The 19,534-nt window shown below is 42.1% G+C and overlaps 1 protein-coding gene across 7 annotated transcripts in view; it reads left to right on the top strand.

Moving 5' to 3' along the window:
- Positions 1-19,534, top strand: part of EPB41L4A (erythrocyte membrane protein band 4.1 like 4A) — a 365,694-nt gene that overhangs the window by 24,753 nt on the left and 321,407 nt on the right. For 6 of the 7 annotated variants that reach the window (XM_049707507.1, XM_033423779.2, XM_049707506.1 and 3 more), the window contains exon 3: positions 12,985-13,218. The exons of the other annotated variant lie outside the window; for it this stretch is intronic. In XM_049707507.1, coding sequence (XP_049563464.1) covers positions 13,117-13,218 — 102 coding nt within the window. In that variant the 5' untranslated portion in view covers positions 12,985-13,116. The remainder of the gene's footprint in view (positions 1-12,984; positions 13,219-19,534) is intronic. 7 annotated transcript variants of the gene reach the window in all.

The raw sequence follows: 19,534 nt of genomic DNA, 5'->3' as shown, positions 1-19,534 counted from the left end.
ATAAAATATCCTTGTCAGTTTGTTAAGGAAAATGTGAAGGTTTTATATTTTTGATTACTTTTGAGTGTTTTTTCATGTTCATTGGTTATTTACATTTTTTTGGTATTTAAAAAAAAATTTCTTCTTCATTTTGGTCACAATTCCTTTCTCTAAGTTTAAATCCATATTACACCCATCACTCAGTTTACATGCATTTGGTGTTCTTAAGATCACCAAACATAGCAGGAAGAATGCACAGGTGGTGTTCAAGAGATACTGTATACATTTTTAAACATACAAGATATGTGTATAATATGTGAAGATTGTTTTGGTAAAAATTGTTTTTTGATCAAGTCTATCAATTGCTTATTAAATAAGTGAATATATAGTTGGTTTTAAAAGCAAATCCCTTGCCAGTGGCCTGGTGAGCGAGCCATTTTGAAATTTAGTCTGTTGGCCCATTCAAGCCTTCAGCTGACTGCAGCCGTGGGCTGATAATCTGACTACAGCCTCATCAAGAGACCATGAGGCAGAACCACCCAGTTTATTAAAAATGCCAGTACAAATCTATCCCCATACAGGGAAATAATTTTGGATGAAATATATTTCTCATATTAGAAAATGTTAGTTTTGCATTTTAAATTATTGTACTTTCTTTTGTTTTTTCCCCCCACTCTTGTGCTCTGAACCTCCTGCTAAGCCCCAGACATTTGGTTTTTTTCATATACAACAGTTCTCTTCTGGGGTGAGAAGTTACTTTAGCATAAGTTCACAGCTCATTAATTTAAGAAGCAACTGCTTCAGAGACCCGCAAACCAATAATTTACTCTTAAGTGTGTGTTTATGTCTGAGAACTCGTAGCAGGGGGCTAAAAGGGGAGAGTAATGAGCCTGGAAACTCACTGCTCAGCTGGCTCACCAGATCCCTCACAGGCAGTGTTTCCACAGTCCCTCTCTGTTTTCCGGGGTCCCACCAAGATGCCCTTCGGAACATAACAGACAGTTGTTCTGCATGGCACTTAACGATAGAGCAACAGAGCAAAGGGAGAGAAGAGCTTGGAGCTGACCCTGCACACAGAAATGGACCAGGTGGATGTATGGCTGGGCCAGGCCTTTGAGAGAGCCTTCTGCTCCCCAAGTGGGCACAGAACAGACTTATGTCAGGGCAGCCTGTGGACCTGAGGTGTTTTGAACGCAGGTTATCTGTTCCTGCCTTCCATTTTCCTTTTTCACTCCTTCTCAGGCCAGTGGGGCTGACCCCTGATGGCACAATAGTCACTTGGGGGAGCCTTGAAAACAACCTGAGAGGTTCTGATTCAAGTGGTCTGGGTGGGATCTGGGCTTGGATAAAGTTAAAAAACCTCCCCCTCGTGTTTCAGATACACTTCAGGATGCGAGAGCAAGGAACCCAAGCCAGGTTGGTCCACTGATCTGTTTCCAGACTTAGCCTTTCCAGGCTCCTCCCCTACCATTTGCCTTCCTTAAGTCTGCTCTAGCAACAGCTCTGCCCTGCACTTTCAAACTTCGACCTTCGGCTGCTTGCCCTTTTAAATAATGGGAAGGAAGGAGATTGGTGAAAATTTGCAGGCTGTAATCATGTAAGGGTAAGTTGTTAGTTTGCTACCCTGTTGGGTTTTGAATTAATTTAATGATCTGTGAATATCTGCGGGAACAACTAGAATATCTAAATCTCCTCTGTGGCATAGCCCCTAGTGAGAAACTCTTGGGTTTGGTATCGTAAAACTTCTCTCTGCTGGTCCTCATGGGCTGGTAGAAGATTCGGGTGGTTTAGTTCCTTTTCCCTTTATTATTGTTGTTATCAATTGGGCACACAACTTTTACATTTCTTTTTAAGGCAGTGAAGGTGGAACATTAAGAATGTATTTTGTGAGTTTTGAATCAATCTCTTAGGGTTAATCTGAATGTCTAATTTTTCTCTTTAATGTGATTGTATAGGAATGCCTCAGCATTCTGATGAAGCCTACAATCTACAGAACTGTTTCATATAAAATCTCACTTACAGATAATGTATATTGGACAGTGTAGAAACTTCCCAAATCTACAGTTTGGAGGACTTTGTGATAAATGTTATATTATTTGGCAACTCAAAGGAAATTTTGCAAATTATTTAACACAGCTTCCTTAAAATATAGCCACTTAGTAAGAAACTGTCATTAGCCCATTCTAGGCAAAGTTTGACACTTTTGTTCTAGTGGTGGTTCATTACCTTTGAGATACTTAAAGTGATGGGAAGGCTTTGGAGCCCTGATGGAAGCTGGGGTGTCCTGTGGGGATGGTGGTCGAGGTGGGCTCAGGGAGGGCCCCTGTGTTGGACATGGTCAGCCTCAGGTACCCGGACTTCATGCAGCTAGCTTAATCCCTGGTTGCATCTGGATCTGGCCAAAGTCAGCAGCCATGTGAGTCAGCCTAGGGACTTTTTTGAACAGAGTTTGAGGGGAGAGACCATCGAGGGCCTCCAGTTCAGTGAGCTTCATCCTCAGTAGTGCAGGACCCTGAATCAGTCCCTCGGGGCACTTGCTGACAAAGCTGAAGGGCAAGCAGCCTTCAGGCCTTCCTCCTCCGTGTATGAATGGCTAAGTCTCTGCAGGTCAGTGCTATGCTGTAGTTAGTCCCACTGGGAAGGTAATGCTCTTCTCTGGGCTTTAATTTTCTGTATCAGATGTGAGGCCCATGTCTCTTGGGGTAGATGTGGGTCTTCCAGGTGGACACACACAGTTAAGGGATCCAGGTGGCAATTTGCTCTTTTTTTCTTTTTTTTTTTTTTTTTTTCCTCTTCCCTTAATCTTTTTAGCTAAAACGGGGACCCACTGGTAGGCTGTCTTAATGGTAAGGTCAGTGTCAGGTAGGGTGGTGGAGCGGAAAAGAGTCTACCACCAGTGTTTGTTGTGTCAACTCAGTTGCTTCTGCTTTCTCCGTTTCCACTGAGCCTCTCCATCTATTCAGTCTTCCAGTGTCATGTCTATAGTATCTTCCTTTACTGTCCAAAGTAACTGGAATCTATAACCTCAATTTTGAGATGTGTCCTATATTTATGATCCTAAATATGGGATTAAAAAGAAAGGTGATATCAGAGATTGGTTTTATGTTTTAATCAATTTATTTATTTATTTGTGGCTGTGTTGGGTCTTCGTTGCTGCACACGGGCTTTCTCTAGTTGCAGTGAGCGGGGGCTGTTCTTCGTTGCAGTGCTCATGCTTCTCATTGCGGTGGCTTCTCTTGTTGTGGAGCACGGGCTCTAGTCACGCCGGCTCAGTAGTTGTGGCTCGTGGGCTCTAGAGCGCAGGCTCAGGAGTTGTGACGCATGGGCTTAGTTGCTCCCCGGAATGTGGGATCTTCCTGGACCAGGGCTCAAACCTGTGTCTCCTGCATTGGCAGGTAGATTCTTTTGTTTTTTTTTTTTTGTGGTATGCGAGCCTCTCACTATTGTGTCCTCTCCCGCCGCGGAGCACAGGCTCCAGACGTGCAGGCTCAGCGGCCACGGCTCATGGGCCCAGCCGCTCTGCGGCATGCGGGATCCTCCCGGACTGGGACACGAACCTACGTCCCCTGCATCGGCAGGCGGACTCCCAACCACTGCGCCACCAGGGAAGCCCCGGCAGGTAGATTCTTAACCACTGTTACACCAGGGAAGCCCCAGAGATTTGTTTTAAAACTTTATTTCTACAATCTATCCTGAAGTTAGTGCTCAGTCCAATTTCTTATATCTTTCACAGATCAGAGCCTGACAGTTAAATTCAACAATCATTTATTAGATTAAAACAACCTGGAAAATTCAATTACCCAGAAAACCCATTCCCTGAGCATCCTTTTAAATCAGTATTGGGCCGTATAGATGAACTGGGAAGTCTCTGTATTCCTAAAAATAATTACTGTGGATGTGTAAGCCTTTTAGAAGCTATCAAAATCAAGTGTTAATTTTTAAGCTAATAAAATGTATTACTGAAGGTTTGATGTACCATTGGAAATAGTTTAGGATCAGACAGGAGTAATTTGCTGTAAGGATATTTTACGTAAGGCTTGAGCAATTTTATGCACTGGGTTTATGAGGCTGGTGTCCAGGGGCTGTTTCTTTCTTCACTGTATGTTTGCAGGGTTTAACATACGATGCCCATTCGTGGGTGATAGTGCCTTCGTTAGGTCTTAGTGCAAACAGCTGTGCTTCATAAAGACCCACCTCACAGCTGAGAGGATGCACGGCATTGCTTCATCCCATTATGCCTTTTAAAAATATAAAGCGCTGGGGCTGAATTCTTTATTAAAGTAGCTAGAAGTAAGTGTAACTGAAAGGACTAATTAAGCCATATTAAAAAAGTTAATTTGGCTAACAGTGAGCTCACAACTTTATTTCTGAGACAGTAAAGCTTAGGGGGAGAAAGGAGTAATGTTCTAGTGACAAAGAAATCGATACATGGTGCTCACATTATTTTCAGAAATTCTACCAATTTGAACACCTACCACAAGCTTGTGAGACTGAAATCTCATCTGAGTGATATATAGTATTTGAAGATTTGAGAAATACAAATTTGCCTCTTAAAAATTCATTGGTGAGGTTAGGTATTACCCATTTGTTTCCCTCCTTTGAGGTTTGTGTCCTTTGGTCCAATGAAGTCTCTCAACATCTTCTGGGTTTGGGGCTGCCTCATCTCTGTCACTTAGACTATAATTTTAATTCGTTTAATCTCAGTGAGGAGATAATTTCAGTGACTGATAAAACAGAGACTGGTCAATGGATTTTATTTTTTAATTGATGGTATTTTGGCTTTAGGTAACAAGTTTATTTTTCTCTGGAGTCAGGCAGTTCGGGATTGGTTCAAGGTTAACAGCTCTGGATTGGCTTTTCTGTTTCTTGGCTTTTTTCATGGTTGTCTGGTGGTTACAAGTTTGTTACCAACTCTGGGATAATGCAGTCTCTAATGGTTTTCTGTACTGTACCAATACTCTACAATACACCTTGTTAGACTTTCCCAGATTATACAACCTGAGTCCACACTGTGTTTCTTCCAGGGACCCTGACTGAGACAGGTACATCTCTTTTCATAAGAGAGGAGCATTTTCCCCGGAAGCAGCACAGCCCCATCAGACTTCCTTTTCTGCAGGTTCCATTGGCTGGGACAGCTCACACTGTCAAGCTGCAGGCTGTCGGGGGGAGTACCTGGCAGAGTTTAGAGGAAGGTAGCTTCTGCTGACAAGGGCTTCTCCAGGTCTTTATAAAAGGTAGAGATGAATCCATATCCCAGGATCATATGTGCTATTTACAGCTATTTCCTGAAGGTGGGAAGCTTCAGTGGATTGAAGGGTCATGAGGTCATGGAATGATCAAGACTGACCACAGAGGCAGTTTCAGAGATACCACCCTAGGAAATGGATGGCTTTGTTCTTTGTATTATTTTTCCCAGCATATATTGAGTCCTAGGGAAAAATTTATTTACCGCTCCTGCTGAAATGTCTTCAAACCCAGGCAAAATCCCATCAGGACTTTTCTTTTGCCTTTTTAACATAAATTTAAATAAAACCACTTCAGTCAGGGTTTTGACAAATTACTCATTCTTCTTTAGTTTGATACCTAGGAAGTATATACCTTCCACTCCCATCTGCTTCCATAAGAAGGAAAAATTCATGTATGTGTGTGGCAGAAATTTGGCTGGGGTCGAAGGTTCTCAGCCTCTAAATGGGCATTTTACTGACAGTCCATTTCACAACAGGATCATATTTTTATTATTATTTTTTTAACAGTAAAGTTAGCCTTGGTTTGCCATGTTAATTGCAACATGTTTACCATTATTTTGCCTTTAAACTCAGGTTAAAGAAGTTGTAATTTTTTTTATTGAGGTATAATTGATGCATAACATTGTATTAGTTTCAGGTGTACAACATAAGGATTTGATATATGTATATATTGTGAAATTATCTCTACAATATTAGCATCCATCACGCATAGTTACACTTTATTTTTTCTCATGATGAGAATTTTAAGACCTGTTCTCTTAGCAACTTCCAAATGTACAATAAATATTAGCTATACTCACCATACTGTGCATTATATACCCGTGGCTTACTTATTTTATTTTATTTTTTATTTTTTGCAGTACACAGGCCTCTCACTGTCGTGGCCTCTCCCGTTGCGGAGCACAGGCTCCAGATGCGCAGGCTCAGCGGCCCAGCCGCTCTGCGGCATGTGGGATCTTCCCGGACCGGGGCACGAACCCATGTCCCCTGCATTGGCAGGTGGACTCTCAACCACTGCGCCACCAGGGAAGCCCCTAATTATTTTAAGAAGAACTTTCCAAATGTTTGAGGGGAGATATATATGTTCTTTTGCCTCCATTCATGTCCACTGAAAGCTGGGGGGCTGCCTTGGCTTCCCCAGTGTACTGGCCCCTCAGAGAATGAGTATCTGCAGAGATGGTGAGGAAGCGCTGGTTTGGTGCTGGCCCGGTGTGCTCTACACTTGTGTAAAGGTGTTCATGGATGCTCACACCTGCACACACCCAAGCCACAGGAGGACAGGTACGGATTTACAGGGAGCATATCACAGTGGAATGGTTTCCATATTTAGCCCCTGACGCAAAATAAGACTTAATTTTAAGTCAAAATTAGACTTAAAAAATACCTTTAGAAAGGTTCCCCCATGGAAACTGCACTACCGGCTGTTAAACAGGGCCCGTGTTTTGTCTTGCTTTGGAACTATTACTATATGTTCAATTGCACATCAGACAAATGAAGAAGGAGGCTTGTGTTTAGAGGCTTTGTGTTGTTTAAAAAAAAAAAAAAAAGGAATGCACCTGAACCACTAAGATCAGACTCTGTTTCAAAGCACACCTGAGAGAGGCATCAGGGAACTGAAGCTGCAGGAACAGGAACGGCCCCTGGAATTTCCTTGTCTTTCAGATTGATCTAGTTCAATGTGTGTAAGCCAAATGCTGAGTGCTCTCTGACCCAGCCAATCTGGCATTCTTAGGAGTGGCTAACATTGTGTGAAAACGAATTCCTCCAGTCATGAGAGGAAACAGACACAATTTTTACGAAGATGTGATGCAGAAGATAGCATGGCTTGACCAATGAAAGTTGTGAAGTATCAGAATAAGCAGTGGAATGGATTGTAGATATTCCCTCTGGAGTGTTTTAAATTCAGGATAGGTTTTCACTTTCCCACGTTGAAATAAGTTACTCCCTGTAGATGAGGTACATGGATGCTTATGTCTTGGAAAGTTTTAATGACTATCCTTGTAGGTAAAAAGCGAAGGTGGAAGTTTTTTGTTTCTGTTGTTTTTGGACCCAATAATTGTGGATTCAGAATCCTCCAAATGTAAAAATAGATGAATTCTTGTTGTCCTAAATACACTGTAGAGTAATACCCTTTTTGGTTTCCCCTGAGAGTTGGGTTTGTGACAGGAAAGATGAAGCATTAGGAGTAGTGGCTTTTTTCCAGTTCATATGAAAATGTTAGTCTGAAAGACAGAACTGGAAAGGTCGTACTACTGGATAGATGGGCATTTTAGCATCTTTCGCTAAAGAGATGGAAGAGATCAAAGCAAGTAGCAGCATAGAAAATGGTCACTAGAGGCTGTGTGTGTCATAGGCTTGATAGCTAATATTATATTGAATGTCACCAAGGAAATATTAGTCTTGGCAAGGCTATGGGGTCCCCTCCTTTATTGAATAAAATTAGGTTGCTGGGACTCATGAATCATGGATGAAATGTTAGAGCTAAAAATGGCCCATAGGGGCTTCCCTGGTGGCGCAGTGGTTGAGAGTCCGCCTGCCGATGTAGGGGACACGGGTTCGTGTCCCGGTCCGGGAAGATCCCACATGCCGCGGAGCGGCTGGGCCCGTGAGCCATGGCCGCTGAGCCTGCACATCCGGAGCCTGTGCTCTGCAACGGGAGAGGCCACAACAGTGAGTGGCCTGCGTACCAAAAATAAATAAATAAATAAATAAATAAATAAATAAATAAATAAATATGGCCCATAAATAATAATCTTGAATATACATAAAAGTCACTTCCAGGTACTTGCTGTTCTCTGTATGTTGCAGTTAATGTTCAGTGGGCTGGTAGCCTTTTTTTTTTTTTTAATTAAACTTTTTATTATGAGAGAATTCACATGCAGTTGTAAGAAATACTACACAGAGAGAACCTGTGTCCCTTTATTCAGTTTCCCCTGATGGTAACTTCTTGCAAAACTGTAGTCCAGTATCACAGCCAGGGTATTGACATAGATGCAGTCAAGATCCAGAGCATTCCCATCACCACAGAGCTTCCTCCCAGTGCTCTTTTATAGCCACATCCACGTCTCCACCACTTCTGCCTCTCCTTAAACTTGTTACCACTAATCTTTTCTCTCTTTCTATGGTCTTATCATTTCAAGAACGTTCTATCAGTGGAGCCATTTGGAAAGGCTTTTTTCGTGCAGCATACGTCTCCGGAGGTTCATCCAGGTTTTGCGTGTATTCCATGGTTTGGATGCAACCGCAGTTTGGTTAACTAATCCACCTGCTGAAGGACACTGGGTTTTTCACAATTTTTGGCTTGATGAACAAAGCTGTTACAAATATTCATACATACATTTTATGTATGAAAATAAAAATTTCATTCCTCTGGGATAAATGCTGAAGAGTACAATTACTGGGTCACGTGGCAGGTGCATGTTTAGTTTTTTAAGAAGCTGACAAACTGTTTTCCACAGCGGCTATACCGTTTTATAGTCCCACCAGCAATATGTGAGCGACCCAGTTTCTCTGCATCCTCGCCAGCATTTGGTGTTGTCACTACTTTTATTCTGTTTGGTATGTAGTGATATCTCATAGTAGTTTTTTGTTTGTTCTGTTGTTGTTCAACAGAGAATTGCTCATTGTAGTTTTAATTTGCACTTCCCTAGTAGCTAAATATGTGGAATATCTTTTCATGTGTTACCTGTATATCCTGTGGTGAAGTGTCTCTTTCTATCTTTGCTGACTTTCTAAATGGATTGTTTGTTTTCCTGCTGTTGAATTTTTTGAGTGCTTTGTGTATTCTAGGTATTAGTCCTTTCTTTGGATATGTAGTTTGCAAATATTTTCTCTCAGTCTGTAGCTTGTCTTTTTATCCTCTTTACTGGATATTTTGCTAAATAGAAATTATTAATTTTGATGAAATCCATAGCAGTTTTTACTTGCATTCTTACTTTCTGTGTCAAGTCAAAGCCAGCCCCTGGGATCAGTCCTCTTGTCCCTTCTTCACATCTGAAGCCTTTGGAGACACAGACACTGTCAGTCAGTCAGTCCCCAGAGGGGTAGCTCCCCTCAGTGGTCCTCATCTTTGACTCATTCAACAGTCTTATTCAGAAAGTCAGATTAGATCCATTAAGACAAAGGCAACTTGGTCCCTGGTGGTGCAGTGGCTAAGAACCTGCCTGCCAGTGCAGGGGACACAGGTTCGAGCCCTGGTCCGGGATGATCCCACATGCCGCGGAGCAACTAAGCCCGTGCGCCACAACTACTGAGCCTGCGCTCTAAAGCCCGTGAGCCACAACTCCTGAGCCCACGTGCCACAACTACTGAAGCCTGTGCGCCTAGAGTCCATGCTCCGCAGAAAGAGAAGCCACTGCAATGAGAGGCCCACGCACCACAACGAAGATTAGCCCCCGCTCGCCACAACTAGAGAAAGCCCATGCGCAGCAATGAAGACCCAACACAGCCAAAAATAAATAAATAAAATAAGTAAATTTATTTTAAAAATTTATTTAAAAAATTTATTTAAAAAAAATTTATTTATTTATTTAAAAAAATTTATTTAAAAATTTATTTAAAAAAATTTATTTAAAAAAAATTTATTTAAAAAAAAAAAAAAGACAAAGGCAACTTATAGTGAACAGGCCAGTGTACAGCTGGGATGGAGTCCCATGGGATCCTTCCCCCAAAGAAGCTTCCCAGCCTGCACCAGCCCACACCTGCACACTTCTGTCCGGGCTAGTGATGAACCTACTTCAAGGACCTGAAGAACATGGTAGCATTTCCCTCAGTTTATCTAGCATCTTCATAATGGCTCCTTGAAGAATTTTTATCATGTCTACATAAAAATCTTTGTCAGATAATTCTAACATCTTTGTCATCTTGATGTGGAAATCTGTTGTTTTGTCTTTTTTCATTCTGTTGGAGATCTTCCTCGTTCTTGGTGTGATGAGTGATTTTTGAACAAAACCTGGACATTTTTGTATTATGTTATGAGATTTTGTTATGTATTATGAGATTTTGAGATCTCATTTCAACCTTCTGGTTTTGATCCCACTCGAAAGGGGAGTGGGGGAAGTTGTCACCTAATTACTGTCTGTGTCTCCAAGGGGTTCTTAGGAAGAAGGGGCAAGAGGATTGCTTGGCTTTAGTGTTCCACCATCACTCTGGGGCCTTGATATTTCTTTAGTATCCTCTACGCAGTGGTTCTCAACCCGTTAAAGTCCCCCAGTGGAGCTGAAAGCAGCAACTATACATGATGGTCTCTTCTTCTACCCTGAGATTTTGATTCAGTTGATCTGGAGTGGAGCTTAGGCAGTGGTATTTTTAAAAAGCTCCCCAGGTAATGTGCAGCTGGAGTTGAGAGCTGCCATTCTGCAGACAAAAAGAACCTGAATATTGACCATCACGTTATGGATTCTTACATTTTTTAAAAGCCTTGGCCTTAAACTCAAAGTTTTGTTTATATCCATTCTCAGTGGCAGGGATGGGGGGGTGGGGGAAGATGTGAAAAGTCACAGGATAAACTTGACCCATCTTCCTGGAGTGCCAGTTCTGCCCTGTAGAAAAATCATGTTTTAAATTACCTTGCAAAAACGGGAAAAAGCAAAACAGATCTTTTTTAGAATAGAATGTAAAGTTTGCATGCATTTTTAAAGAAAAAAGCCAAACTAGGTAGGACTCCGGAGAAAGCTCACATTGGTGGTAAGCCCCAGCACCCAGGGATGGGCGTTGGCAGGGCTCTCTTACTGGTGGAATTGTTTTGAGATGCACCATGAAGTCCTGGAAGGCAAAATACTGCTGTCTGTGAGTGATGTTTATAACGCCTATTGTTAGGTAACCTAGGTGACTGGACTAATGCGATGTTTTATAGTATGAATCATGTTTATTTAGAAGACTTTACCCCTTTTCATCATCTTTAACTGTCAAAAGTGTTCATCCCCCTGAATACTGATATTTCATACACACACACACACACACATTTTTTGGTCTGGAGCTCTGGGTGATAAGAATCCCGTGGTTCGGAATTCTAAATTTAGGAAACACTTCTACTCATTCTTAGAGGGTTAACGTAGGGGGCTGTTGGATAATGAGAATATTCTTGGCCTTTTGTTTCTAGCCCCCATCACTGTCAGCATGGATGAGCTCCTTCTGTATGGCCATAGCTTGTAACACCAGCTTAGCAGTCTTGTTGGGGGCCTGTGCTATTCTGTGGGGATGCTTCTGACATTTGAAGAATGCCATTTATTTCTGAACTGAGCACTCATTCCACACTCATAATTCTCTTTGTGGGAAGGTCTTACAGAAGATGGGTGCTTCCTCCCTGCAGACTTGCGCTCTGGCAGAACTGACAAGTGTGTGCATGCGTTGCTCTCTTTACCACATACTCAGTGAAAAATGAATGTTTTCTCTTCTTCCCATATTAACCTGATTTTCTGGAAGTGATCCAGAACTTGATGGAAACAAACTCACGTAATTTCAGCACTATAGAAACCATATAAACATTCACCTCAACGTTTCCCCATTAAAATATAAAAGTTGGATACTCCCTCTTTCCATTGAATCATGGACCTTTCGGTGGTTGACTGCAGTTTCAGTTTATTCCTGAAGAATGAATAACCAAAATGAGGCTTTGAAGAGGCAGCTCAAGTGGTTAAGAGCCTGGGGACCATGGGCAGACTGGCTAGTTCTAATCCTGCCTCTGTTGCTTGCTAGTTACTTAGCTTTTTAGTTTTTCAGTGTCCCCTTTTATAAAATGGAAATCGAATTTTTCTGAGGATGACATTAGTTAATACATTGAAAGCTCTAAAACAGTTCAAGGTGTGGATGAAAAATGTCGCCTGACATATCAGTAAACAAAGGATGTTGTGACCACCAAGCCAGCAGGTACTGCAGCCATCCCCAACTGTGTGCGCCCTGAGGGGATTCAGAATGGAGAAGAGTAGGATACTGGCCCTAGATAGTTAAGGTGTATATCAAAGGAATGATTTCAATCAGCCCAGCCTCTTGCATCTGCCCAAACATAGAAAAGCACTAAATTCATTGAGGAGATGTCTGGTTTTCTTTAATTAACAGTAATATTTTGATGTTTGACTACCTGGTTTTTGTTGCAAAACTCCTATACCTGGTTCTTCCTTCACCTCTTTGAAGCAGTCCCTCAGAGCTGTCTGAGAGACTGTCTTCTGGGCTTAAGTCCTCAGTTTTCTCGGCCAAATAAAACATAATTCTCAACTTTCAGGTTGTGTAATGATTTTTTTAGTCGACAGTGGCATATGACAACAAATGCTCAATAAATTAGCTCTTCGTATTGTTTAAATGGACATAAAATATAGGTGGCTACCAGTTTCTGCACATTTGACATATATGTGAAAAAAAAAATCCAATTCCAGATTGGGCAGCAGGTGAATTTGTACTTGTAGCTTCCTACACTTGGGATGTGCTCCTCCTCTCATGACTAGTGCACATTCAGCTCAGATATCCCCTCCTGGAAGGGCCTTCCTTATCATTCTGCTTATTTCCTTCTTAATAATACCACTGTTGATAGGTACTTATTTACTTGCTGTTATCCATCTCTTCTGCTAGAATATAAACTCCACGAGGTCTGTGTTACAGGCTGACTTAAGTCAGTCTGGCCTTCCAGCATTGTTGGGTTCTTTTGTTTAATATTGGAGACCTCCAAAATCTAGAAATAAGTGGGTGCTCTACAACCCTCTCTCCAGGCTTTGGCTTCCAGCTGGGAAATAACAATGAAAGCAATTTCTCATCTTAATTCTGCCAGGCTTACAGTTGTTTATGAGAAAGCAGTGCCAGCAGGTCCAGAGCCACATACCGTCTGGTCACTCTGGATGAGTCCCCACACTGTCTTTGGGCGCTGAGGTTCCTCCAGTACAAGTGCAGTGATGATGTTCTGATGACGAGGCTGGCGAGCTGTGACTCAAGTCAAGCAAGAGAGTCTCCTGAGGGGTGGAGAGAAGCAGCACAAAGGTTCCAGATCTTGAGTCACACATTACAGGTGTCAGATTTTTGGCCTTGCCAGATATTTGATGTCTTGGTCTTGCAGAGATGGTGGAGTCTGTATAATCTTAACCAGCCACATATCTTGGACACCACTCTTTTCACAAATCAAAATTACTTCTCATTCCTTCAAACAGTTTGCTAATTAACAAACCTTTTGTTGTATTTTAAAATAATGATACTTAAAGTGCTAAGCAGGAGTGTGAACTCCTGATAACAGAACTTGAAATGCTAACTGACGACTGCTAGGGTGTCCATAAGTCATTATGTAAATATACAGTACACACAGTGCTCATTGTTTATACCAAAGTTTTCCTAAATTACAGGAATTGTAATAGATGGGGACCTTCTCTGTTTTATTTCCTATAGTATCTCCATCACTTAAAACAGTACTTTGTACATGATAGGTGTTGCGTGAATGAATAAAATTATTGCTGATAGGAAAAAAAAAATCTATGTTCTAAACAACCAGTTTACAGACTTTTGGAGCATAACTAACTTTTGAGGATTTGTAACTTGAAAAATTAATCTTTTTAAAGAAATCCATGAGTATTTTTATTTAATCTAGACCAAGTCGATGATATGGTTATCAATCAAATATCTGAATTGATTAGGATGCCATTTTATGAATATGGGAAACACATCCATTACCATCCATATGCTTAAAAATGCAGTGAAAATGACAGAAAAAATACTGTTGGAAGAGAAAAAATCTGGGAATTCCCTGGCGGTCTAGTGGTTAGGACTTGGCACTTTCACTATGGGGACCTGGGTTCGATCCCTGGTCGGGGTACTAAGATCCTGCAAGCCTCACGGCGCAGCCAAAAAATATATAAATGAATAAAAATTTGAAAAAGGAGAGAGAAAAAATCTGTAAAATTCAAGAAAGGTATAGAATGCCACTGACAGATGAAAACTATGGAGTAATTCCTGCATGATGGAAAAGTTACCAGTTCTGTAGAGGAGCAAAAGTGGTTAAAAGGAGCCAAGGATTGCTACAGAGTAGAAACAGTTCTGCAGACCTACATCCCAGAGTAGGGAAGCAGCAGAAGCAGGTAAGCAACCTGGGGTGTTCATCGGAGATTAATGCAGAGCTTAGAAGCCAGGGAGCCTTCCCCAAGTTTCAGTACCTTTTGCTCCAGGCTAAGTGGGCCAAGGGGTCTGTGCCCTGGTGTCCTCTTGTCCCATCAGAAAGCTCAGGACTCCCAGAGGATAAGCTGCCCCACCGCCCTGACAGCATTTCTGCTGCCTCCCAGCAATTTCCAGTGGCACGCTGGTTATTTCTGAACATTTCTTCAGTTACACAATGGAGATAAAACAACTATCTTAAGAATTTGGAAAATATTAAATAAATGAATGAAAAAACCCAACATAGCACATGGTGCTCATTATATTATATAAAGAGCCCCAAGTTTGTAAGCGGTCTGTATTCAGTGCTGTATAGAAACACTTAAAGTAGTATGAGGACATTGGCCTTTCTCAAGTAGTGGAACACATGTGGGTGAATTAATTTAGCTTTTTTGGAAGTCATTTCATGAGCCATGTTTCTTAACATTAAACTAGGATCATGTTGTCATAAATCATTTAATATAAGCAAAGCATTGAAAATAAAGTCACAAGATTTATGGCTGTTTCAAATAAACTCAAATACATTCCTAAGTTTTTCTAATTCATTCATTAAAGAAATATCATATCTAGATCTGATTATGCAGCTGTTCCTTCAAGTCCCTGAACAGAAGAATGACTACAAGAGAAATAAGTCTCCTTTGAAAATCTACTGCAATAGAAACAATGAAATGTGCTAGTCTGATTTCCGGTATTGTTTTGTTTGCAGTTATAATGAAGGAAAAGATAGTGTTCTCAGGGCTCACCAAAGCTTTTACCTCCAAGAATTTTTCTTTAGGTCCTCTTAATTTACCAGTAATTTGATCCAAATCTAAATGATATTCAAAATACCCCTCAGATGTTTTTAATCATACTAACTTTTGCTTCAAGTCCAATTACCTTCATTAAGGCTCTTTGATTCAGTAAACATTTCTTGTGCCTCTGTGCTATGCTATGCCCTGAGAATACACCACTAAATAGGACAGGGTCCCTACCCTCTGGAGGCAACACAGAAACAGGTGATTTTAATTAATGAGGCCAAGGAGGCTACCTAGAGGAGATGTCACCTGAGACCAGAAGAATGAATATGACTTTTTCAGGGAAGGGAGGGTATGAGGAGAATTCCGCAGAAGATCAAATAGCATGAGCAAAGACACAGAGCCATGGCATAGCCCTGGGGAGCACAGGCAGGTGACAGCAGTCAGTTCTGTATTGCTAGAACATGAAACCAAGTAGAGACTAGGTGGGACATAAAGCTAGGGGAGTAGGTGGGCCTGGAATGGGAGGACCTTTATGCTCTATGAGCAGAGTTAATGGAAGGTCCTCTTAAGGGTTTTGACTGGGCTGCTGATAGACATTTGTGTTTTCAGTAGATCTGGCAGGGCTGTGTCAGGGAAGTGAAATGAAGGAGGTTCAGAATTAAGGAGAACCAGGTTCAAAATAAGGAGAACCAGGAAGCTCTGTTAGAGACTTTGCAGTGGTCCAGGTGAGACAGTAAGAACCTAAATTAGTATTGGGAAGTCTGTGTGGAAAGGAAGGTGGGGGGGCGATGGGTTTTAAAAATACTTAGTAGGTAAGACTTGGAAGATTTGGAAAATGAGGAAGAGGTTAGGTTGATTCCAGATCCCTGGCTTGCCAGACTAATGGTGGCTAGGCTACCCTTGGGCATTCATGTTGAGTCTGAAACACTGTAGGCATCAAAGCTGCCATCTAAGTATATTTCTGTAGCTGGAGAAAAGACTTAGGGAGCATTTAGTGAAAGGTGAGAGTTAGAACCGTGGAAGTGGATACAACTGTCTACTCCAAGGAGAGCTTGGAAAGAGCGAGAAGGGGGCAAGGCAGTGGGAGGGATGAAAGAGAATTGTTGACAGAGGGGTGAGAAGGCAGAGAGAAAGACAGAGGCAGTATCAAAAGAGATCCATTAGGGACAGTAATGTTTAAGAAGTGGGCAGGGAAACACCGAGAAAGCAAAGTAAGCAGGAATGGTTAGAGAACTCCATAACAACCAGAAATGAAAAAATTGCATTATAGTAGTCACGGGAAGGAGAGGTCAGTGGTATAAAACATGGCAGAGAAGGCCAGCAAGACACAGACTGAAATGTAATCAGTGGGTTTGGCATCTATAAGAAATTGGTGGCCTTTGGGAGAGCAGATGCAGTAGCATGATGGTGTCTGGCCTTGGCTCAAGAAAAGGAGGGGCACGAAGTAAAGATGCAGGAGGCCAGAGCACCAACAGTCTTTCAAGTGAGAAGGAGGAAAGCAATGGGCAGCAATTGGAGGGACTTACGTATGGGCCAGGGAGATTATTATTCGTTATTTTTAAATTTAAATTTTATTTATTTATTTTAATTTTTTGGCTGCACCACGCGGCATGTGAGATTGAACCCACGCCCCCTGCATTGGAAGCACAGAGCCTTAACCTGGACTGCCAGGGAAGTCCCTATTGGTTATTATTATTTTTTTAAAGGATTTGAGTGACTAAGGGGTATATATGAGCTGTAAAGGAAGTATGAGTCCATGGGGACAAGATGGTGATAGAAGGGAGGGGACAACAAATGGCCAGAGGAGACAAGAGAATAGTGTCAACCGTAGTATGGAAGGAATGGTGTCCAAGAAGAGAATCCATGCTCTTAGATCAATGATGAGGAGGGAATAGAAGTACTTTACAAGTGAAGGCAGAGAGATGAGATAGGTATGAAGATGTTCCGTTAGAAGGCCAATCTGTTCTGAAAGTTTACTCCTCATATCTTTAAAAATGATAATTGAGTAATAAGATTAATAAAAGACTTAAAAGCTACAAAAATTATTTATGTTGGCTGCTTTTTTTTTTTTTGCGGTACGCGGGCCTCTCTCTGTTGTGGCCTCTCCCGTTGCGGAGCACAGGCTCCGGATGCGCAGGCTCAGCAGCCATGGCTCATGGGCCCAGCTGCTCCGCGGCACGTGGGATCTTCCCGGACCGGGGCACGAAGCCGTGTCCCCTGCATCGGCAGGCGGACTCTCAACCACTGCGCCACCAGGGAAGCCCTGTTGGCTGCTTTTAAATTATTTTATATCATAAGCCTTATGAGCTATTTTTTCCTACCAAGTAGTCCCTGTACAAACCCATTTTGATAAATTAAATGCAATTATTGATCATCTCCTTTTATAAAGAACAATATTAAATCATCTGCTTTGTATTCCTGGTAAGGTGAACATGATGGCTCATTGCTACACCGCTGCAGAGGTTTCATTGTGGGTGATGGTATTTTGTGTTCTTTGTTTGATGGCGCAGGCTGTTCATGGTTTGTTAAAATAGCGACTTGGAACTTTATTGACAGCACGATCATAATGAAATGTACATGTCATTCCTGTGGTCCTTCAACCTTTCATATTTTCATTGCATTTCCGAAAAGAGGAATGGGTGTTTTTATTAAATGCAAAGGCATTTGTGCACAGCACATTCAGTGCATGAATTCCTTAGGCACTTACTGTGTTGCCTAGTACAGTGCTGGTCTGGGAGGAAGTCAGAAGAAATAAGGAGGCATCTACTTGTCCTGGAAGGAGCTGCCAGGTAGGGAATGTGGAGTGGAAAGTACCACCGTGGAAGATGGCAAGGGCCCCAAGACAGGAGGGCAGGGGAAGGATGGGGAGGGCATTGCAGGGCCTTTATTCAGGGAACTTTATGCAAGTAGTGGGTGATAAGGGAAGTCTGCTGTTTATATAAACATAGAAGTTCTAGTACCTCATTAAAAGTCTCCAGACAACTGGTTTTATAGGCTCTTAAGCAAGACAAATTATTTGGAGAAGTGGAGTGAAATGTAAATGAAGTTTTATTTTGTTCTCAGTTTATCAAGTGTAGATTCAAGGTCCAGCCCTGGAGCTTATGAAGTATTGGGCAGGATGACCCAGTGGTTAGGTTCTTCCTTGTTAGAACATAGGCACTGGCCTGGGACCATAGGTGCAGACTCTGTTCTGTATTGACATGGGGTGTGGGGCAGAGCTGAGCGGTTAGTCTGGGTGCTTGTGTGCCTTCCCTGCAGCAGAGTCATGCTGTGGTGGACCCAAGTTCCATCCTGACTACTAGATGAGATGGGTATGTTGCCTTTTTTCTTTCAGATAGACCCCCATGGCCTACTAGGAGGTTTGTGTTGGACCTAAGATTATTTCTGTAAATCCCCCTCTTCCAGGAGTTCACAGTACAGTAGTGGTGATATGACAGACGAACAAATATCAAAATGCAAATAGCTGTCTGAAGGGTGCCTTCCTTTCTGCACTGCCTGTCTTTTATTGGCCCCTCCAGATCCTTTCCCCATCCTAATCCACTCTGTTCTGTGCTCTGGGATGCTGACCTGTGTAGTCAACTTGTTTGCCTTCTGGTCTCCTTGGTTCTGGCCGATGGAAGGCTCTAGCAGGGTGGGAGGACAGGAGAGTGAGGTGGGAAAGTCTGTTCCCCTAAGCTCCTGTCAAGTAGCCCTTTTCCCAGTCACTATTCTTCCAGGATTTTAGTATTTCCTTTCGTTCCTTGTTATTTCAAACTCGGTGTGGAGCAGCTTCCCATGGTTGCGTACCCCAGGGTACTGTACCATCTCAGGTTGGTTTCTCTGCCCACATCTCTGTAGATGCTCCTTGATTAATCACAGTTACTCTGTTGGTAATGCTCTTTCCTGCTGGGACCTGACCACTTTCTTTTCTTTTTCTGAAAATGATTAGAGACAGCTTACAAAGAAAGACAGGCTGCAATGAATAGCTGCGGGAGAGTTGGGCAAAGGTAGGTAGTGGCCGGGGGGCAACAGTCAGTACAGTTCCTGTAGTTGAACTCTAGCTTCAGAGTGGTGCCTGGGGCACAGTAGATGCCAGGTGAGTTTTCTCCCAGCTCTCCCGAAATGTTTCCTTGGCACTTAGTCTTTCTCAGGCTCACTTTCTCTAGGTTTCTTGTGATTTGTCCCCCAGCAACACTCTTCAGCTTAATTTCCTATTGCTTAAGTTCTGTACCTGCAGTCTGGAATTTAAAGCTGTAGTTGGCTCCTTCCCAGAATATAGTGCATTTTTCATTGAATAAATGGGGAGATAAAGGACAAAATTTTTGCTTTGTACCTTGTCCTGTCAGAAATCTTTGAGTTGAATATTTTGAAATTTGATGTTTGCAAAACCAAAGCCTTCTAGGAAAAACATAAGACAAATCCAGATTGAGGGACATTCCTCAACTCAGTACTTCTTAAAATTGTCAAGGT

The sequence above is a fragment of the Orcinus orca genome, chromosome 3 (assembly GCF_937001465.1).
Source record: "Orcinus orca chromosome 3, mOrcOrc1.1, whole genome shotgun sequence".
Lineage (NCBI taxonomy): Eukaryota > Metazoa > Chordata > Mammalia > Artiodactyla > Delphinidae > Orcinus > Orcinus orca.
The sequence above is the reverse complement of the archived record's forward strand: the minus strand, read 5'-3'. Positions and strand labels throughout refer to the sequence as shown.